General features: G+C 37.5%; 1 protein-coding gene across 4 annotated transcripts in view; it reads left to right on the forward strand.

Annotated features, from left to right (window-relative positions):
- The window catches only part of LOC106870288 (uncharacterized), a 45,552-nt gene extending 37,203 nt beyond the window's left edge, over positions 1 to 8,349 (forward strand). For all 4 annotated transcript variants that reach the window (XM_014916309.3, XM_089365180.1, XM_014916310.3 and 1 more), the window contains 2 exons: positions 682 to 774; positions 3,713 to 8,349. In XM_014916309.3, coding sequence (XP_014771795.1) covers positions 682 to 774; positions 3,713 to 3,808 — 189 coding nt within the window. In that variant the 3' untranslated portion in view covers positions 3,809 to 8,349. The remainder of the gene's footprint in view (positions 1 to 681; positions 775 to 3,712) is intronic.
- The last annotated feature ends 16,074 nt before the right edge of the window (positions 8,350 to 24,423 follow it).

Raw genomic sequence — 24,423 nt, forward strand, 5'->3', positions numbered from 1 at the left:
ACTCATTTTTGCCAGCTGAGTGGACTGGAGCAACATGAAATAGCGTCTTGCTCAAGTACACACTGCGTCACCAGGAATTATATTTATGACCTTATGATCATGAGCTGAATACCTTAACCGCTAAGCCACGTGCCTTCACATATACATGTTGTTGTCGTTGGCACTCCGTCGCTTACAACGTCGAGGGTTCCAGTTGATCCGATCAGTGGAACAGCCTGCTCGTGAAATTAGCATGCAAGTGGCTGAGCACTGCACAGACACGTGTACCCTTAACGTAGTTCTCGGGGAGATTCAGCATGACACAGTGTGACAAGGCTGACCCTTTCAATTACAGGCACAACAGAAACAGGAAGTAAGAGTGAGAGAAAGTTGTGGTGAAAGAGTACAGCAGGGTTCGCCACCATCCCCTGCCGGAGCCTCGTGGGGCTTTAGGTGTTTTCGCTCAATAAACACTCACAATGCCCGGTCTGGGAATCGAAACCGCGATCCTATGACCACGAGTCCGCTGCCCTAACCACTGGGCCATTGCGCCTTCACCTTCACATACATACATATATAACATATAGTTCATTGAAATTAATCTCTTCTTTAATATCAATGAATTTTTTGATTTTAAAATTTCTACATTATTTTGAAGTAGTGTTAGAGGTAAATCTATTTATGTATAAATTTTATTTCAAGGTTTGGGGTTGTGGTGGACCTGGTGCTCTAGAAGCACAAATAAAGCAGAAACAGTGGGAAATCAAAGACACCCAAAAACACAGAACTAAAAAGGTAAAATTTACTATTTCAAACTATGTTCTCTTTGTCTTTTTTATTAACCCTATTTTATTTAACCTTATTTTTTTTTAGTAACATGTATTCTGTCAGCTTTCTACAAGGTTGTCAGATAAATTCCTTTACTTTTCTTCTTGCTATGTTTTAATAGAGGTAAAAATTATTCATATTTAAAAAACAATAGAAAGTTGTAGAGCAAAAATAGAGCTACAAAAAAGATAAAGCACAATAAATAAAAACATTTTTTGCGAATTCAAATAACATTGTTGTTGTTGGTACTCCGTTGCTTACGACGTCGAGGGTTCCAGTTGATCCGATCAACAGAACAGCCTGCTCGTGAGATTAACGTGCAAGTGACTGAGTACTCCACAGACACGTGTACCCTTAACATAGTTCTCGGGGATATTCAGCGTGACACAGTGTGACAAGGCTGACCCTTTGAATTGCAGGCACAACAAAAACAGGAAGTAAGAGTGAGAGAAAGTTGTGGTGAAAGAGTACAGCAGGGTTCGCCACCATCCCCTGCCGGAGCCTCGTGGAGCTTTAGGTGATTTTGCTCAATAAACACTCAACACCCGGTCTGGGAATTGAAACCGCGAGTCCGCTGCCCTGACCACTGGGCCATTGCGCCTCCACGTCAAATAACATTAGAAAGGATTAAAATAGATGGAAAGAAAAAATGATCAAATTTATCTGACAACCTAATGTTATATTAGTATTTTGAAGGAGAAATTGATAAGACGAAATGTTAAAGGGTAAATGTTAACATTTATATTGTGGTTTAGTAGACAATTCAGTACTGCATATTTGGTGTTAAAAAAAGTTGATACGCAGAAAGTACAGTTGGATTGCTGGCAGTCTGATGAGAAGCAGGGCTTCAGATATGATAGTTGTACATAAATTGTTGGCAGGAGTTCGATGCAAGGAAGTCTGAACTGTTTAGGTGTTTCACTAAATGTAATAGATGTGCAGTAGTTAACAGTATTGATATACATCAATTGGAGCCTATGGACTGTTTAGATATGATACATGTTATAATATAATAGATATACAGGAGTAGGTAGCAGTGAAGACACCAATGCAATAAAATCTATTAACTGTTTAAATGTTTCACTAGAGATTGTTGATAGTACGTTAAATTTATTTTAGTAATGAAATGGAAGAAACTGCTTGTAATGAACATTGACCTTATTTATGTAAGAAGTGTAAAATTTCAAAGTAGTGAGATACTAAATGTGGAATACCTGTGGTGGCTTGATAGAAACGAGATAGGCGAACAGAACCAAGTCATGTGTGAAGTATATATAAAGAGTACAATATTACATGTTGATAAAACATAAATATCGAATGCGGAATATGTAGAAATGCTTAAGAGGAATGGAGTGTGTGGGATTTGTTGGATAAATTCAGAAAAGAGGCTAGGCATTAAAGTAATCAACTATGGGAGAGAAAGCTGCATTGATATGGACTTCTGATGTGATCGAGAACGAGTAATAGGTGAAGATGTACTGCTTGTCATGGAATATGAAAATTGCCAGTACCGCCTGACTGGCCTTCATAGTGATCATTGCCAGTGCCCCTGGACTGGCTCCTGTGCGGGTGGCACATAAAATACACCATTTTGAGCGTCGCCGTTGCCAGTACCGCCTGACTGGCCTTCGTGCGGGTGACACGTAAAAGCACCCACTACAATCTCTGAGTGGTTGGCGTTAGGAAGGGCATCCAGCTGTAGAAACTCTGCCAAATCAGATTGGAGCCTGGTGTAGCCATCTGGTTTCACCAGTCCTCAGTCAAATCGTCCAACCCATGCTAGCATGGAAAGTGGACGTTAAACGATGATGATGATGAAAGTCAGGCACTAAAATATTTGTGTTCATTGATGAGATAGCACAAGCTGGAATGATCTGCTACAATGAAAAACTGGTATTGAATTAAAGGCAATGAATTTGCAGAATTGATAGTATTGATCTAAAATCAGTGTGCTCAACCATTTTTTACCTGTGGAGCCCCTTTGACTCCTGTTTTATTCTACTTGACTTTTATAGTTATTCGATGTTTAAAAAGAAACCTATTACATTTTCATGATATTAGGAATTATATTTTAAAAATTGATAAAATATTTTGTGTATTGTAGAAATATAACCAGTTTATTGTACATAAATTTTAACAACAAAATCTTATGTGGACCCCAAAGGGCTATATGGACCCTGCTTGAGAACCACTGGTCTAAATGAATACCTTAGTGTTGTTTATAGTCTTATCTTTATTCATTCAGGGTTCAAGTCCTTCCAGTGTTGACTATTTTTCCTAGAGAAATTGGCCTACTATTTATAATATCACTAATATATATTGTATATTGCTATATTGAGTTGTCGGATAAATTCGTTTTTTTTTTCTTTTTCCATTTATTTTAATCCTTGTTTTTCATCAATAATTTCAAGAAATCTGTCTCAAGTATTCTCCTTTATTGCTCACAACTTCTTGCCAACATTCAACTAGCTTGTCAATGCCTTTACAGTAGAAGTCACGTTTTCAGCTACACATCATTGTTGAATGAAATGTCACACACACTGTTGGTGAGTGAGCAAATAAAGTGATAATCTGAAGGTATTATATCCAGAGATTACAGTGGGTGCAGTAGAACTTTCCAACAAAGCTCTTAAATAGCTCTTTTTAAATAAGTTAGTGACATTTGAGCAGTATACCATTTGTGGACTTCTCTAAGAACCACAGACCTTACTAGTGGTGACAATATGTATATAATGATAAATTCTAGGGCTGGCAATTGCTTTCACATTTTCTTTCAGAGTAAATAAGAAAAAAACTAATTTACTTAGCATAAGACACATTTAAACAATATCTTCATAGAATCCTTTACTTTAAAGCAAAGCCATTCCTTGAATACTAATTTTCCAAAGTTTTTCATTATTTTCAGTTTACTCTTCATCAGAAATCAGAGAGCTGGGAAGATAATCCTGACAAACAGTTACTTGAATGGGGTGGTATATCGACTAATCATTCCTATCGATGATAAATTTAAAAATTTTAGTGCTATCTTTGAAATAAACTTTTTGATTTCTATTTAAATTAAAGTTTGTATAATAGGTGTGTGCGCCCAATCTCCGCCAAATATTTTCCTTACTACCACCACTACAAGACCATCCACCCCACCTTTTTTTTTTTTTTTTTTTTTTTTTTTGCTGCCTGGAACCATTTCACTTGTTAGCTATTTGCACCCAAATTACTGTGATTCATTTCCTCCCACATAACACACACACACACACACGCACACACACACACCACCACCACCACCAAATTATCTCCCCTCATGCACTACATTTGCACCTCTCCCTGTCCCCCGCCCCTGCCTTTCCACTCTTGTAGCATACCTAACTACATGTCATCTCTCTTGTCCACCCCCTGTAAACTGTATAATCGTAATGTGTCTCACTTACGTTGAGAGGATAATTTAAATAAATTATTTTTGAATAAATTAAATTTAAGTGTTTATATGGATGGTTATTATGAGTATACATAAAAGTTGTGTTTTATCAATTGATGATTATCAGAATATAAAGTAATTAAATCATCAAGTATTTTTGTCGCTCTCCCCCCATCTCCTCTGTATCTCTCTGCCTTCCCCAACTTGTGCATCATTGATCATCCATCACTCCCAACATCCACCCCAAAAATCAACTTATAAAACTGTTGCCTACTTCTCCCGTCCCCTCATCTCTTGCTCCTCTACACACACTGGCAGAAACGTTAGCACGCCGGGCGAAATGCTTATCGGTATTTTGTCTGCCGCTACGTTCTGAGTTCAAATTCCGCCGAGGTTGACTTTGCCTTTCATCCTTTCGGGGTCAATTAAATAAGTACCAGTTACGCACTAGGGTCGATGTAATCGACTTAATCCGTTTGTCTGTCCTTGTTTGTCCCCTCTGTGTGTAGCTCTTTCTGGGTAGTAAAGAAATAACACACTCTTTTATTTACCTTAAGGAGCCACCTGGACTTGCAGCTTCCTACAAATCATTCTCACTCTCCTTCCTTACCTGTTTGCCTCTCCTTCCTTACCTTCCTTCATTGTTTGAAATACCCACAGAGGCAACCACCAACAACAACAACAACAACAGAAGTAACAATAGAAATAGAGATAGTAACCAAAGAAATGATAGCATAGGAGAAAATAATACAACTAGTATAAACGGCATCTTCTCACATAAAGCAGCCTTCTCCTTGAGATTTGTAGTCTTGCAAGCTGCATAGTGACCTTACTTCTACTAGCAGTATGACAAAAGCACCCAGTACACACTAAGATGGTTGGTATGAGAAAGGGCATCAAGGTTTAGAGAACATGCTAAAGCAGACACTGGAGCACAAAGCATTCTTTGAACTGCTTGAATTTTGTCAAACAATCCAACAGATATCAGCATGGAACATGAATGTTAAATTGTGTGTGTGTGTGTGTATATATATATATATATATATATATATATATATATATATATAGGCATGGCTGTGTGCAGTGCGGTTAAGAAGCTTATTTTGAAACCATGTGGTTTTAGGTTCAGTCCCCACTGTGCAGCACCTTAGCAAGTGTCTGCTACTATAACTAGGCCAGCTGAAGCCTTATGAGTATATTCCACAACTGAGAATCTGTCATGAATAATCATATCTCACAATGCCTGTCAACTTAGGAAATTCGAACTTAAAAATACAACAGACTCAAACAGAAATGAAGTCTAACAACAATAATGATAATAGGAGCGGCTGTGTGGTAAGTAACTTTCTTACCAACCACATGATTCTAGGTTCAGTCCCACTGTGTGGCATCTTGGGCAAGTGTCTTCTACTATAGACTCGGGCCAACCAAAGCCTTGTGAGTGGATTTGGTAGATGGAAACTGAAAGAAGCCTGTTACATATATATATATATATATATATATATATATGGGAGGGGTATATTTGTGTGTCTGTTTGTCCCCCTCTATCACTTGACAACTGATGCTGGTGTATTTACATCCCGTCACTGAAACAAGTAAAAGAAATTTTTTATATAATAATAATAACACCAATAATAATAATAATAATTGTAACTCTAATAGTAATGATAATGATACAAGAAATACGTGGTAAGATTTATGGATAACGATATCCTTAACATATCATTATTTTTAATGATAATAGACAATTTATAATAGGTAATTGTAATAATAATAATAATAATAGTGAGGGTAATAAAAACAACAACAATGACGACAACCATGTAAACCTGCAAAATCAATACTAACAACAACAACAATACCCACAGAGGCAACCAGCAACAACAACAACAACAGAAGTAACAATAGAAATAGAGATAGTAACCAAAGAAATGATAGGATAGAAGAAAATAATACAACTAGTATAAACGGCATCAACTCTATTTTTCAACCCATATGATAAGTTGTACAATATGTTGCATTTATCAAGCAATCCTACCCTTTAACAAAAGGGTTTGTATCTCTCAACAAACAAACAACCAAAAAGAAGCACAATTCACTATAGCTAGGACAAGACTTAGATTTTTGGAACAGTACACTAGGAGAGAGAGAAACATGACTTGATAAAAAATCCACATGTGACATGCATAAACTCGTACAACACATGAAGAATAGGGAGGTTATGTGCCTCCCCACAAACCAGTTCAGCAGAATGTTGATAGCCTGCTCAACTATATCTAGGCAGTGCAATCCCACATCACCAACATGAGAGAAGTGACAATACGAAAGGGAAAAGATCCTCAGTGCTCACATGATGAGGTCAAACATCCTGGGACCAAAGAAATGCATGTCCAAAAGCTTCTGAGTCCCAAATAATGACATCCCAACATTATATCGACTCTGTATATTGAACGATGTGTACCTAGATAAACACAACCTTAGCTGTTTCTGCTTCAGTAGATTGGTAAGAGGGAGACACCCCACTCCCACTGTAACCTCAATAGTCAAAAAGACCTAAAGAAAGATGGATCAGATGGATCAGACCCCTGAAAACTACAATCGGGTGAGAAAAATAGTCGCACATGCAGTAGCTGCAAGTACTAAAGTTACACTAAAGGGCTACATGATCAAGTTTATCGCTGGTGATGTGGCTAACCTCTTTATGGTATAGTAGGATAGGAGTCTCAAACAACACTTAGCAATATAGTGGCAAAAGCACCTCTACAACACACTGTCAATTAACTAGAAACCAGCTCCATGGAGAGCATCCAGCAAATAGCTAACTCCATTCACCAGAGTATTAAAGTAGATCACCCTAACTACAGACTACCAATTTTACACACAGAACTCTGACCGGAACCAAGGAGTAACAAAATCCAGATCTTTCATTCCCATTATGCTATACCCTTGGCCTTTAAATACCTGGTCCACACGAACATAGCTGTTGCAGATAATGTTAAGTAGCAGACTTGATAAGAGAAACGTGTCCCACGTATGCAATCCAACAAGATGAGTGAGAGACACAACACTTCATGCACTGGATGCAGTTCTCTGAGTACAGCCAAGGAAACAGGATCAAGTTGTGCAATAGAGTCAGGGCTAAGTACAAGACAATCATAGAAAATGATGCAATTGGGATCTGCCTGCTACACAGAAGTAAGTCATGAATAGCTTAAAAAGAAGATAGATAAGGCCAGCTCATGGTATGACAACCAAAAATACCAGTATGTCATATTTTTTTATGCTATCCCCGGAGATGCACTAGCATATCTTTTTAGAAAATCCTTAAATAAGATGAATCTACAGATTAACATAGTAGAATGACCAGGGACCACCATAAGATCCCTGATCTGTAGAACATATCCATTTGAAGAAAGCCCCTGTGCAAATACACATGATTTCATATCAAGAATCTTTCGAAACAAATAAGACATAATAATATTAATAGTAACAATGACAAAAGTGATACCTGCTATAGTGGAAATCATTCACCCAAGGTGCCATGCAGTGGGACTGAAAATTAAAATTTCGTTTACACGGTATCACCTAAATTGAGATATTAGTCAATATTATGTTATAGTGTATCATATTTTATATTGTATTAGGCTATATTCTATTATGCAATATTGTATATTGAAACCTGAAGGTGACTTGGAGTAGTTGAAAGGATATGTCACTGATGAGGCCATGAATGGTGACAGGATTTTGACAAACATTGACCAAATAATCAATTTGTTAGTTGGTTAAATAAATAGTTAACTAATTAACAAAGAATGATAAAGTGAATTAGAGCCAGTGTGTGTGTATTATTGGTAAAATGACCCTCCCGAGATACAAGAAAATCTGTTTCAACATACAAGTTCACATCAAGAATCTTGTAAACCAAATACAAAAATGAATTAATAAAATAAATTTATTTAAATTTTCTTTTATACAACAGCTAAAATGAGTTATTAGTCAATATTTTGTTATATTGTATATTTTATATATTTATAACGAAAAAATCCTAATTTCGTTCAGTTTGTTTATATTTTGTGAGGCAGTGTGTTTTCTGTCTTTATTATATGAAATAAATAATCAATGAGAAATAAGCAATGAGTTTCAAGTCTTAACTTTCTTTTCTTTTTGCACAAACTTGTCAGGAAAGAAGTTCTGAAAAAATAACACAAGTCACATAAAAATATTGAATGTTTTACATCTTTTGTTTATCAATATTATTCTGCATCATTTTTAAAAAAAAATTCATTATTAATTCTTTCATTACCAAATTCACTCATAAAACTTTTGTTGGCTTGGGGTTTATAGAAGACATTTGCTAAAGGTAACCCAAAACCACATAGTTACTAAGTAAAACTTTTAACCATACAGACATGCCTGTACCTATACTTCATGGAAGGGTGTGGAGAGGTAAAGTTATGAATATTATCACTTAGAGTAGAGGGAAGTTGTGGAAGAGGGGAAACCCAGGAAGACAGAGGACAACACATTGAAGGCTGATCTCAGAATGCTGAACCTTATAAAGGAGATGACAGGACAATATATATGGAACATTGCTGGACTTGAGAAGATCCATCCACCACAACAAAATAGATATCTTAAAACCAAGGTGCCACATAAAAAGCACCCAGTATACTCTGTAAAGTGGTTGGCATTAGAAAGGGCATCCAGCTGTAGAAACCAAACCAAAACAGACTGGAACGTAGTGTGGCCTCTTGCCTTGCCAGTTCCTGTCAAGCTGTCCAACCCATGCCAGCATGGAAAATGAATGTTTAATGGTGATGATAATTTGGTGCAATCAGCATATCAAGCCAGTACTATCCTATAATAAGTTGTCTTGTGATTGGAAATTTTAATAATTGTGGTCTTAGAATCAACTGTCTCATTAAAGGAAATCTCAAATGTCACTGTTACTTTGAGACCTGTTTAGCTTGTAAGCAATTGTGTAGGCATGACATCTGTGGTGCTATTGTGTTGAGGTTATGGCTAACATTTTCATTGCCATATTTCTGTTGAAATACTCTGCCATTGTTCTAATTAGTTTTGAAATTAATGAATAATTTAATAAAATAACTATATTATCAAGCTAATGCTTGCACCATAAATTAACAATATTTTGATGGAAGGTTTTAATGTAAATCATTTAAAAATGTGAAGTTTGTAACATAGAAACAGATAAGTTGTTATCAAAAGATTCTTTGTAGTTAATCAATTAAACAAGCATTTAATCTTAATATATAAAGCTGAAGTTGTGTGTCTCTGTGAAGCCTTTTTAAAAGTTTATAGAAATCCACATTTTCCACTATTTCATGAAATTTTTACATCAATGGAATTTTCTTGATGTGAACTTTCCAGTGCAGTAATTAGATTTTTTAAATTCCATTTACTTTGTGTGATTTAAGGGAGATTTGGCTGTTATTTCTAGCAACTTTTATATTTCTTCCCTTCTACCTGGGACGGCATTCTTACACACACGCTCAACATATAATATAGAGAGTAAGAGTAAAAGAGGGAGAGAGAGAGTGTGAGAGAAAGTGATACATACAACGTCATAGATTAAATTTTCCTCTCAGTATTCTTTACCTATTTTTCATAACATTGTTACGTAAAAACACACACAACCACACATACGTGATCTGTGACAACAACATACACATTGCTTTCGTTCTCTATTCATTTCTCCCCTCTTCCTCTCTCGCTCTCTCAAACGCATACACGTGCAAGTAAACACAATCATTCAGAAAAATATAACTCATGTTCGTCAATGTGGCATAACTACAGAGTTGTACCCCCCGACTTTGGAAGGTCATGACTTTCATAAAAATGAATATTTCTTTATGAAATTTTCTATGCATATATTATTTATTATGTAGATCCCGAATATACAAAAATTTTCGGTGAAAGTGTTTTGGGAGGGGGGTGGGGGACAATTATCGGAAATTCCACTTAAATTCCTCTTAACGTCCAGGATAATGAATATTTTTTCGTGAAATTTTCTACAAATATACCTTGATGTATGTACATTTCGAGCGTGTAGGAATTTTGAAGGAAGCAGCTGCAGGTAATTTTTGAGAAGTGTTCCCCACTCGGTGGTGTTCGGAGCAAGTCGTCCATATTTGTTTCATTTTTCTCTATTATGTGCGTATGTGCATCCGTAGATTTCTAATGAAGTAATAGGCAGTGAAGAGAAGCCGTCATAAGAAAACTTAACTACCTCTATTCCTTTCTCCCCCTCTCTCTACCTCTTCCTCTCTTGCTCTCTCAAACGCATACACGTGCAAGTACACAATCATTCAGTAAAATATAACTCATGTTCGTCAATGTTTTGTAAATATACCACGATTTTCACTAGGGTGTTAGGGTTAGGATTAGTGTTACGGTTACGGTTTTAGGGTCAGGGTTAGGGTTAGTGTTAGGATTAGGGTTGGGTAATCGTGCGGGTGTTAATCTGAAAAATTACAGATATGTGAAAAGTACTGACCCTGCCATCTATTATAACTTTTGTTATTCTGTTTAATATATACATAGATTATGCCTCCAAAGAAGAACGTTTGCTGGGGAAAGAAAGCAACTGGTTTAAAATGACAGCAACAGAATGCAACAATTCACCACATTCCAGAAGCTACTTTGAACATAATGCAAAATGGTGCATCAACATCTGCCCAATCTGATAAAATTCTGGCAAAACTGTGTAGCAACAGAACGCCAGCAATTGCTTTATCACAAATTGCTGTCCTAGCTCCTGTGAAAATGGATTACCCTGCTATGCATAATCAGGGCAGCGCAAAAAGTTGCTTTGCACAAGCATTTCTATAGCCAATTACACAGATGAAATTTACGTACGCTTAATACTGTTAGGCAAAACAGCCTTCAGACTTTCCCTATTAATTTCATCGTCTTTTGAATTATGAACATATTTACATCATAAGGGTTTTTCCATTGTAAGGCTTTCTTTTTTAGTTGATTTTCACCTAGCAAGACTTATCGTAGATGGCGTAATGAGTCACACCAGGACAAGGTCGGGTTATACTGCTAGTATTAGTACTAGTCAAAAGTTTTTATCCTGAAGGGAGACTAATTCAACATTTTCAGGGTTCAATTTAACACTGACTATTATGGGAGTCACCTGTGACTCACCACACTATATTCTTCATATACCATTAGCAGTCACCGGTAATTCCCAATGGTAATTTTTTTATGATGCCTCACATTATTGTGGTTTGAACCACATTATTTGAATTTTAGGTAATGTACAGAATGTCTTTCTCTGTATTTTTTATGGCTTTCCATTTGAATCAATAGAAGCTGAAACAGGATTTAGTAAGAAGAGTGCAAATCACTGTCGTCTCCATCATAAAAATAGTTTTTGTGAAATAAGCCATGGAAGCCCATATTATATAATCTGACAATAGAAAAATTCCTTAAATGAAGGTATAATATACTTTTTAAAATGTGTGTCACTGGTGCCCCCTGCAGTATGGAATGAATACAGTATTTGTTCTATACCATGGGAATCACCAGTGGCTTCGAAATTTTGGCCAACTAAGCCATCATCAGAGCCTTTATACACTGTCAGCAACATCCTTGTTTAACCCTTTAGCATTTTAACCATCCATATCCTGCCAAAATATTCAAATTGTCCAGATCTAGCCTCTCGCACCAGTTACCTCATCAAAATTTCAAAGCTACAAGATAATGCACGATTAATTCAAAACAAAATGAATAAATATTACTTTTAATAGAATAATGTTAATACTAAAAGATTATGAATAAATTTGTACTCTATTAAAGTACAGAGTAACCCATCAGGTTAATATCAAATTGTTTTTATCATAATAACACAAAAACAAACATTAAGATATATATATATGGGAGTACCCAAAAGTAACCGGAAATGTTCTTTGTAGGACAAGCCCGTTGTAGTTCAGGCTTTCACCACTATGAGCTACTTGATGCAACCCTCAAGCATCAGTCTGCTGACTAGCGTCATCAATTAGTCATACTGACACATGGTGCTTCTGCCATGTTCATTGAGTTTTCTTTTTTTTTTTTTGCAATGGCTAAGATAAAAGAACAGCATACTTCCATGAAATTCTGTTTTCTGCCAGGGAAAATGTCAGCCAAAACAGTTGTCATGCCTCAAACAGCTTACAAGGAGGCTGCCAAGAGCAAAATACAAGTTCACGAGTGGTTTTCATGTTTTAGGAATGGTCACTTGTCACTTGAAGACTAATCTCATTTAGGGCAACTGTCAGCCTGCTGAACAAATGAAAACATCTCAAAAATTCATGAGCTGATCTTAGAGGACCATCACTAAGCAATTGATGAGCTTGTGATATGACTGGGGTGTCCTAGAGCTCCTACCAGTGAATTTTGAATGAGAAATTACAAATGAAAAGAGTGGCAGCAAAATTTATGCATCGTTTCCTCACAGAAGATGAAAAACTCATGGCTGAATGCATGTCCTGAACTGAAAGAATAGTTGGAAGTTGATCCAAACCTTTTTTTGAAGGTCATTACTGGTGATGAAAGCTGGTGCTATGGCTATGACCTGGAAACAAGGCAGCAATCAAGTCAATGTAGGCATTCGATGTTACCACTCCCCCAAAAAGCATGTGAAATTCAATGTCAAGACAATGCTGATTTGTTTCATTGATGTAAAAGGAATTGTCCACACACAATTTGTTCCTCCTGGTTAAACTGTTAACCAGACATTTTACTTGGCAGTTCTAAAGTGTTTGCGAGACACGATGAGATGAAAACACCCTGATGTTTGGCAAAATGGAGAGTAGTAGTTTCAGCATGACAATGTGCCTGCACACACTGCCTTGAGTGTGAGACAGTTTTTGACGAAAAATGGCAAGACTAAATTTTTAACACACAAAAAAAAGCCAATTATTTTATTGCTAAAACAGTTTCAAAATCCTGTAAAACTAAACAATTTTATTACATCTACTTTTATTTCTATACACTTTCAAAAAGGTAGATGAAAACCTATGGTTGCAAAAAGGGATTACCTCAGTAAATTTATTTAAAGTTTTTGGCCCAAAAGACTTAAGCATGGCAAGGGATTCCCTTACACATAACTTACACTTATTTATAATTACTCTGAAGTAAGAGGCCCCTGAAATAACAGACCATTCCAGAGAATATCTTTTATTATTCCTCTTTAAACCTCTTTTTTTTGTGCTAAAAATTTGGGCAGCATTGTATGAACCTTTTGGTTTTACTCTTTGTGCGTTTCCTGTTTCTTGTTCGTCCTGATGAAGGGGTCATTGCCGTGATGCACTTTAGTGTAATTGAACTGCAGTGGTGAGCTCCCGAAATGACTATCGATGTATTTGTATTGATCTTGTGGAAGTCTATTTGTTATGAACTCTAACCTACCATGGTTTTAAAAATTGAACTTTGGACGTATTTTGTATGAGGGGAGTAAAAACTTTTTTAATATTTTAATCATTTGATAAAACATTTTTCGTCATTTGATATTTTATTTTATCTTAATTTATTAGTTTTTTGGTAGTGTGGCACATTTTAGAATGTTTATGAATTTTTAGTTGTTTATATTTACTTTTTGATAGGCCATTCTATCTGTATTTTATTCGTATATATATTTTTACCTTCTATATTTTTATGTATATGCATATTTTTTTAATATATATTTAAGAACCATGGTGATATTTATATATGATTAAATGTTTGAGGTATGGTGTTATATATAAAGTCGTTGACTCGAATTAAATGTTTGTTCTATAACTAATGTTTATATAGATATACTGTCTTTCTCTGTTATATTGGTGCGCTATGGTGGGTTAATTTAAGACTTAGCTCTTATTTCTAGTAGGTAGATGCTTGTTAAGCATCATTATGCTTCGTGCAAATTTATAATTCATAGCTATCTAAAGCTATTATTACTGTATTCCACCCATGTCACTACTGGTGATATCATCAAATTTTGAATTTATCCACAGATGATATGAACAGTAGTGACATCTAACTTCAAATCTCAGTGTTTGAATGTTTCATTTATAAATTTTTATATATATATATAGAGATATACACTACAGTACAGAAATTGTTTTGAGGTTAAAAAACTCTCCTTCTAGACAATAGTTATGTAAAACACACCACTGGCCTATGAATGATGACATCAAACTATAGAACGTGACCATTTTTGCTTTGTTGCACATTGTCAGCTATGGATATTGAATCATCGCTCATAGTTACAAAGAGCTTGTTCTTATATTAGTGTAGCAAGCATCTGGTACATTTGTTGGTGCGTACAAAGCTTTGTCAAGCTGTAATTGATTAAGTGGAGGCTCACTTAATCGTTGGGTGCAAGATGTTAGTCCTGTAATAATTACATGCAATTTTAGATAGTTTGGTAATTTTCATATATCATGTATGGAGGTTATTTAAGCTGTAATTGATTTCTTTATATATTTCTGTTATTGTTTTTTGGAATATTGACTTAAATTCACATCAGCTCCTAACTTGACAGAATAAGTTCTTACAAAAGATACTGAGGAATTTTGAAGAAAACATCATCTACAGGAAGTCTTTCAAAAGAAGCATGCGGAAGATCTATCACTTGTGAAAAATAAAACATAATTTAAACCTTAAATGAAGACAATTAAATGCTTAGAGGAATGCATAATGTATCTGTAAAGATAAGCAAACTTAAACATTGCAACAAATATTACAGAACAAAAAAGCATTGGAATGTCTCCTGGTAAATTAATGGAAGAATTCAAAAATAACTTAATGAAAAAAGGCTTGGATTACTTAATAATTTTGAGGTAAAAACAAGTAACTTTTATGGACTACCAAAATTCCAGCTCTTATTTCCAAGTTCGTAAATTCTTGAAGTTGTATCAAGACATGCTGTAAGATTTTAAAATTCTTACTTTTGTCCTAATAAACCAGTACCTCCCAAATAACAGAGATCATTTTCTTATCTACCTTCTTTCTTAAGATATTATGTATCATCATCTTTATCGTCATTGTTGTCTTCATCATCATCATCTGTATCCTCATCATAATCACCATCATCATCCCCATCATCCTCATCATCACCATAATCTTCATTTAATGTCCATCTTCCAAGCTAGCTTAAGTTGGATGGTTTGATAGGATCCAATGGGTCTGAAGAAAGCATCATGCTCCAATTGCTTTGGCATAGTTTCTGCAACTGGCTACAAATTCTAATACCAATTGCTTCACTGGGTAAACTAAGAGCATCTTTTGTGTTACCAGCACAAGTGAGATCAACATGTAGCCTGCAAAGCAAAAATCCCCTTCGAATGGATGGGGCTACAGGACAGAGAGAAGTGATTTTGTGCTGTTGGATAAGGTATGGAAGAAAGATCCAGAACAGAACCAATTTCTTGCTGTTGAGAAGCTACACAGAAGCTCCCATTATAACAGAGAGGTAAAAGTGACTGGGATGGAGCTGGAAAAAAGAGAAAAACAGAAAGGTAGTCATAATGAAGTGTTAGAGTGGACCTTGAGAAGTGAATAGGTGAGAAGTGAATAGGAACAGGACAGAACAGCAAATGTATATATCTATCTACATGCATACATACATACATATATGTACAAGGTGGTATCAAAAGGTTCCCAGGCTAGTTGTGTTTAATAAAAATTAACTTATTTACCTAAGTTTTAACATCATCTCCTTTGAAATAGTCACCTTGTGCAGCAATACTCTGGTCCCAATTCCTGCCACTTTTGGAATCCAGCCTGGAAGTCATTTTCTGTAAGCAAGTTGAGGACCTTCTGTGATTCATTCTGGATCTTGATAATGGTGTTAAACAGCGATCTTTGGGCTGCATCTTCATCTTGGGGAAGAGATGGAAGTCTGCAAGTGCTAAATCTGGTGAATAAGGCAGGAGTGGAAGCGATACCATGTTGCTTTTGATGAGAAACTCAAGAGTGAGGAGAGCTTGCTGAAGAATTCAATTCTTCACGCTCCACAGATTCATTTGCTTTTACCGAATGTCCTCCCTCAAACACTTCAAAACATCATAGTAGAACTCTCAATTGATGGTTTGGCCATGAGGGATGAATTCTTGATGCACAATACCACATTTCTAGGGGTGATGCTCATAACAGGTCTTCCAGATTGTTCATCATCTTCCAGGGATGTTCTTCCACTTTTAAAGCACCTGTGCTGTTTTGACTGGTTCCCATGCCAACGTCGTCTCCTTCATTGGACACTAAAGTTGGCTTGCGAAGACCTGTTGGGGCAAGTGAAAGTGAAATCATGATGGCACTTGTGCCGGTGGCACGTGTAAAGACATTTGAGCGAGATTGTTGCCAGTGCTGCTTGACTGGCTTCTGTGCAGGTGGCACATAAAATACACCATTTCGAGCGTGGCCGTTGCCAGTACCACCTGACTGGCCTTCGTGCTGGTGGCACATAAAAGCACCCACTACACTCTTGGAGTGGTTGGCATTAGGAAGGGCATCCAGCTGTAGAAACTCTGCCAAATCAGATTGGAGCCTGGTGTAGCCATCTGGTTCACCAGTCCTCAGTCAAATCATCCAACCCATGATAGCATGGAAAGCGGACGCTAAACAATGATGATGATGATGATGATAGGTGCAGGAGTGAGTAGATTTGGTAAATATATATATATATATATATATATATATATATATATATTTGTATGTGTGTCTGTGTTTGTCCCCTCACCATCGCTTGACAACCGATGTTGGTGTGTTTACATACCCATAACTTAGCGGTTTGGCAAAGGGGCTGATAGAATAAGTATTAGGCTTACAAAGAATAAGTCCTGGGATTGATTTGTTCAACTAAAAGCAGTGCTCCAGTATGGCCGCAGTCAAATGATTGAAACAAGTAAAAGAATATATGTACATATTTGTGATCATCATCATCATCATCATCATCGTTTAACGTCCACTTTCCATGCTAGCATGGGTTGGACGATTTGACTGAGGACTGGTGAAACCGGATGGCAACACCAGGCTCCAATCTAATTTGGCAGAGTTTCTACAGCTGGATGCCCTTCCTAACGCCAACCACTCAGAGAGTGTAGTGGGTGCTTTTACGTGTCACCCGCACAAAAACGGCCACGCTCAAAATGGTGCATCTCATGTGCCACCCGCACAAGAGCCAGTCCAGGGGCACTGGCAACGATCTTACTTGGCTTGCCGGGTCTTCTCACGCACAGCACATTTCCAAAGGTCTCGGTCAGTAGTCATCGCCTCGGTGAGGCCCAATGTACGAAGGTCTTGCCTCACCACCTCAGCCCAGGTCTTCCTGGGCCTACCTCTTCCACGGGTTCCCTCAACTGTTAGGGTGTGGCACTTTTTCACGCAGCTATCCTCATCCATTCTCACCACATGTCCATACCAGTGCAATCGTCTCTCTTGCACACCACAACTGATGCTTCTAATGTTCAGCTTTTCTCTCAAGATACTTACACTCTGACGGGTATTCACATTGACATTACACATCCAACGAAGCATACTGGCTTCATTCCTTGCGAGCTTACGTATGTCCTCAGCAGTTACAGCCCATGTTTCACTGCCATGTAGCATGGCTGTTCGTATGCATGCGTCATACAGTCTGCCTTTTACTCTGAGTGAGAGTCCCTTTGTCGCCAGCAGGGGTAAGAGCTCTCTAAACTTTGCCCAGGCTATTCTTATTCTAGCAGCTACACTTTCAGCGCACCCACCCCCACTACTAACTTGGTCGCCCAGATAGCGGAAGCTATCGACTACCTCTAGTTTTTCACCCTGGAATGAGATAGAAGTTGTTTACAGTCTTTATTGCACCTGAACATCTGCCACAAACAAAAACTAACTTGCTAGTTAACCTGCCTTTGATGTTGCTGCACCTCTTATGTGTCCATAGCTTGCACCGGGTACATCTTATAGAGTTACTACCTACTCCTTTTCTACATACTGAGCAGGGCCATCTACCTATCTGTGTTTTATCTACCTTCCTACTTATTAGGATTTTGGTTTTAGCTGGGTTGACTCTAAGGCCCTTCAATTCTAGACCTTGCTTCCACACCTGAAACTTCTCCTCTAGTTCTGATAGTGACTCCGCAATTAGGGCAAGGTCATCAGCATAGAGGAGCTCCCAGGGGCAACCTGTCTTGAACTCCTCTGTGATTGCCTGGAGGACTATGATAAATAAGAGGGGGCTGAGGACGGAACCTTGGTGGACCCCTACCTCTACCCGGAATTCATTGCTGTACTCATTTCCAACCCTCACCTTACTGGCAGCATCTCTGTACATGGCTCACACAGCTCTCACTAACCATTCTTCTATCCCAAGTTTCCTCATTGACCACCAGATAAGGGATCGGGGGACCCTGTCAAAGGCTTTCTCCATGTCAACGAAAGCCAGGTACAGAGGTTTATCCTTAGCTAGGTATTTCTCCTGCAGCTGTCTCACTAGAAATAAGGCATCAGTAGTGCTTTTACCTGGCACGAACCCAAACTGCATCTCATCTAAATTGATTCGCTCCCTAATTAGTTGGGCTATGACCCTCTCTGTAACTTTCATAACCTGATCTAACAGCTTGATGCCTCTGTAATTATTTGTATCTAAAGCGTCACCTTTACCTTTGTAGCAGTTGACTATGATGCTGCTACACCAGTCATTGGGTATGACTCCTTCGTGTATCACCTGGTTCGTAATACGGGTGACTAGGCTATAGCCAACACTGCCAGATATTTTGAGCATTTCTGCAGTGATTCCTGATGGGCCGGGGGCTTTCCCGGTCTTCATACTCTTAATTGCTTTATCTACCCCGGTACTATCAACTCGGATAGCTGGTCCCTCTATTGGGTCGACATACGGCAGGCTCTCTTCCTCCCATTCATTCTCTTTATTAAGCAATCTATCGTAGTGGCATCTCCAGACCTCTTTCTTTGCATCCTCATTTAGTGCAAGCGTACCATCATCCATGCGAACACATTTCTCTCCTACAACATCACTATTCTCTCTCCTACACTGTCTTGCAACACGAAATACCTCGAGTCTTTGGTCCTCACGGCGCAGAACATTGGCAAATCTTTTCTTATCTGCTTCCCCTCTGGCTAAATAAATCTGTCGCCTAGCCTCCCTTCTGGCACATTGGTACAATTCCCTGCTACCACCGTTCTTCCAGTCCTTCCAAGCCTGTTTCGTTTGTCTAATAGCCCTGTCTACCTCCTTGTTCCACCACCACGTTACTCTGGGTCGGGAGGGGACCTTACACCACCCACAAATCTGGTCGGTGGCTTTCAACAGGTTGTCCCGCAGAAATCTCCAATTGTCTTCCACGTTGTATGATGCTATATCCCCTTCTATTTCGTTAAATGCTTCAAGTAACTTGTCTCTAAGTCTCTGTCCATTTGCAGGGTCTTTAAGCTTCCACACCCTTCTCCTCCAAGCCTGTCTAATTCTGGGCACCCATTTTGCCTTGATCCCAAAGTCGCTAACTACTAATCTATGTTGTGGGGTACATTCTTCGTCTGGGTAGGTTTTGGTATTTATAAGCCGCCCTCTTTCCCTATTTCTGGCGAGGATGTAGTCGATTTGGCTAAAGTGTCTGCCTGAGCGGTAGGTGACTAGGTGACTGGCAGGTTTCCTGAAGTTGGTATTGCAGACCATAAGATCGGTTGCATCACAGAACTCCAGCAGTCTGGTTCCCTCCTCATTGCGGGAACCGAAGCCATAGCCTCCATGTATGCCATGGAAGCCTCCAGCACGACATCCGACATGACCATTGAAGTCTCCAGCCACAAAGAGAAGGTCCCTGTCACTCGTCGACGAGGTAGTTTGCAAGAGGGTGTCATAGAATTGGTCTTTCAGACCATCTGGTAGCCCCGGTTGAGGTGCATAGGCTGAGATGACAGTAGCTAATCTATGATGAAGCACTAGTCTGATCTTAAGTACTCTGTCACTTACTCTAACGACCTCGATTACCTTATCCACCCATTTCTCCGCTAGAAGTATTCCTACGCCCCCGACCCCGTCAGTGTTCCCTGCCCAGAAAATCTTGTACCTGTGTTCTTTGCCTGTGAGGAACCTCGCAGAACCTCCTCTCCATCTTACTTCCTGGATGCAGCACATATCTACGCGTCTAAAACAAAAAGTACTCAATGCATGAACATGGGGAAGAGTATGACTATACTTATTTATATGATACTTTCTGCTATAACTTCAAGTTTCATGATTGTTTGATCTATCATATGTCCATTGCCTATATTCTGTTGTCTATAATGAATGACACAGTTTAATCCAAGATGGCATCAGGATGTTGTTGTTTCATAAGCAAACAGCACTCTGTCGCTTACAACATCGAGGGTTCCAGTTGATCCGATCAACGGAACAGCCTGCTCGTGAAATTAACGTGCAAGTGGCTGAGCACTCCACAGACACGTGTATCCTTAACGTAGTTCTCGGGGATATTCAGCGTGACACAGTGTGACAAGGCTGACCCTTTCAATTACAGGCACAACAGAAACAGGAAGAAAGAGTGAGAGAAAGTTGTGGTGAAAGAGTACAGCAGGGTTCGCCACCATCCCCTGCCGGAGCCTCGTGGAGCTTTAGGTGTTTTTGCTCAATAAACACTCACAACACCCGGTCTGGGAATTGAAACCGTGAGTCTGCTATCCTAACCACTGGGCCATTGCACCTCCACTAAGCAAACAGCAACCATGAGTTATATGCATAAAGGGCATTAATTCATTATTGAAAATGAACATATCTTTCGTATGAGAAAACTGAAATGATAATAAAAACTGATGTTTAGTTTAATTTTTAATTTGTTTCTTTTTCTCTATGTGTGTGCGTGCATGCATGTGTTTTTGTTTGTTTTTTTCTTCTAAATATGCCATGTGTTACTTAGAACATATAAAGAACATTTCTTTTTTTAACTGAATAGGAGTGCAACTGTACTTGATTTATTAGTTGAAGTTAACTTTAAGCTTAAATTTCAATTTAGTTTTTAATGTTGGAGTTCTTGATACTTATATTCTAACTGCAACTCAAAAATCCATGAGTACAAGAATGTGTTTGAAGGCTTGAAGTTTGTCTTTTCTTGTATGGAGATATTACAACAAGGTTTCTTCTCTCCAACTTAAACTGCATCAGAATATTGAGCTTTTCAGTTGCACATAGTGGACAATGGCTGTATCCAAAGCATAAATGTATCATTGCAACAATATTCAATTTTTACATGCTCTCTCCTTTATCTTTCAAAAGAATTAAGGAATGTAATATATATCAGTATTAATCTATCCAATTTATTTAAGTATTTACTAATTGTAGGTTAGAAGTAAAGCTGCTGTAAATGATTAAAGACTGTATTTGGTTACTAATGAAAGCTCTACAAAAGATTAAAATTAACTTGGCTGATTTCTCAGTTCGTGAAAATATTGTATAACATCATACAGGCTATACATTCAGCAGTGGCTAAAACCTACAGATACATTCAGTAGTACACTGAAGTAAATAAATCAGTGGTAATTTGTGTGTATGTGTGTGTGTGTGTGTGAATGTATGAGTGTGTGTGTGTGTGCATGCATGCATGCATGTGTGAATGCATGTGTGTGTGTGTATGTGTCTGTCTATATATATATACATATCATACACATACGTATATCTGCTTGTATATATGTATGTGTGCATGTGTGTGTATGTTTATATATATATGTGTGTGTGTGTGTGTATATATATATATATATATATATATATATATACAGGCCAAAGTCATTTCGATTTAACTCATTCTTGATTATATGTCATTTTTCCAAAATAATATATGGAAAAATAAAAATCAAGTGAAGTCATTTCCTTGACTTTACATCTGTCCACCACAAATATTGGAATCGTAAAATCACTAGAGAACTGTTAAAAACATAAAAGCATGTTATTGTACAATAAAAAAGAATAAGATCATATAAAATCATATTAAAATGCATGCAGTAAATGTTAAGATACACACCATAAAGTAGTATAGCTTAGTGAATGAAATCATGAAATCAGCTGTGTTGTCTTATTTATTGATCTTTCGGAGCTCATATTGCACTGTAGTTCCAATATCTACCATTAGGCAACGTTGTCACTTGTGATTCTTGCGATTGTTTTGAATTCAAATTTGTTTACGTCTGTTTATTGGCTTCTTTCTCATTCTCATTCATTTGTGACTTCATTTTTTGTCCCCATGGCTCCTAAGAAAATTCATAGTGAAAGTGCTATGCGTCATGGTATAGCGCTGGAAGATAAACTGGATATGCTAAAATGCCATGAGAAAGGTGAAAAAGTGGTAGCAATTGCATAATCTTTGGGGATGAATCGGACAACTGTATCAATGATTGTACATGATAAGGATAAGATTTTAGCACACATCAAATCTGAAGCCCCAGGGAGGAAGAAAACTGTAATCAATAGGAGAAGAAGCAAAATCTTTGAAGAAATGGGAAGTTTTCTTTCTCTTTGGATTGTTAAGTTGAATCATCAGTGTGATACTATTAGTCAAGAAATCATTCAAGAGAAAGTGTTGTTGTTTGAGTACCTGAAGAAAAAATATCCAGATGAGAAAGATGTAGAGTTCAAGATAAGTCAAAGATGGTTCATGAGATTTAAGGAGTGAAGAAGTTATCTCTCCATTAAGAAGCAAGGTGAAAGTGCATCAGCTGATGAACAAGCAGCAGTGCAATTTCCTAATGCATTAAAGAAAATCATTGAAGAAAATGGGTTCCTTCCCAAACAGATTTTTAATGTAGATGAAACTGGATTGTATTAGAAAAAACTGCCAGACCGTTCATTGTGTGACCATTATGTTGGGAGATAATTGTGCAGAAGATTTTAAGCTAAAGCCATTGCTTGTGTACCATACCCTGAAGAACATGCCCAAGGCATCTCTCCCTATTATATGGATGGCTAATTCAAACGCATGAGTTACTGTTGTTGTTTTTGAAGATTGGTTCTTCAATCATTTTATCCCAGTAGCAGAGAAGTACTGTAAGGAGAAGGAGATTCCTTTTAAGGTTTTACTTATCTTAGATAATGCTCCTGGCCACCCACAAAACATTGTAGAATTTGACCCCAACATTACCTCCAAACACCACGTATCTTCTACAGCCAACAAATCAGGGAATAATTACTATCTGCAAGCGTTACTATATGAAGCATACTCTGCAGAAAGCAATAGCTGCAACTAATCTTGTTGAGTCCATCACACTTCATAACCTTTGGAAGAGATACGATATCTACAAAGTTGTACAGAACATAGCAGCAGCATGGAATGATGTATAGAACACGGCTATGATTGATGCATGGAAGAAGCTATGCCTGCAATTTGTGAATGATTTCAAGAGGTTTGATAATGTTGCCATCAACAAAACGTTGGTGACTATGAGCAAAGAACTGGAAATGGATTTGGAGGAGGAGGATTTCACAGATTTATTTTTAAAAGAAGCAGCCCCGATAAACGAGTATTTGATAGAGCTTCATGAGCAGCAAAATAAAGAAGAAATTGAGCCTGAGTCATGTCACTTTACCATTAAGAAAATGCAACAAGCATTTGCATATATTGAAAAAGGTCTTTGTATGTTTGAGGATATGGATCCAAATGCTCAACGCTTTTCCAAGATTATGGGGGCTTATCAAGAAGCTTTTGCTCCTTATAATGTAATCTTTGAAGAAAAGAAGAAGACAGTTCAAGGAACTCTCAATCGGTTTTTTAAGTACATTGAGCAACAAGAACAGCCAGAGTCAGCTGTCGATATTGATGATCCACAGCCATCTCCATCCGCAATGTAAACCACCAAACTGTATGTACATATTGGTAAATTTAACATAATTTAGTTTTTTTTTTTACTATTGCAAAATAATAATAATTACTGAATTTGTTTTTTAAGCTTAAAAAAAGTTTTCATTTTACCATATCTTATTGCAAGTTGCATTCATAAATAAAGCATCTGCAATGTACGGTAAACACTGCCAAATTGTATTCGCAAATTTAGATTACTTTTTTTTTACTGTACTGTTTTAAAAAAAAATTTATTTGGTTGTAAGCTTAAAATAGGTTTTTATTAACCATGTATTATAGAAAATGCATTCATAAATAAAGTACAGAACTGGGAATGGTTATTAACGGTTTAGCCTAGAGACAAGTAAATTTGGCCAGGCCTAGCCT

This window comes from Octopus bimaculoides, chromosome Z, assembly GCF_046866305.1.
Source record: "Octopus bimaculoides isolate indiv1 chromosome Z, ASM4686630v1, whole genome shotgun sequence".
Taxonomy (NCBI): Eukaryota; Metazoa; Mollusca; class Cephalopoda; order Octopoda; family Octopodidae; genus Octopus; species Octopus bimaculoides.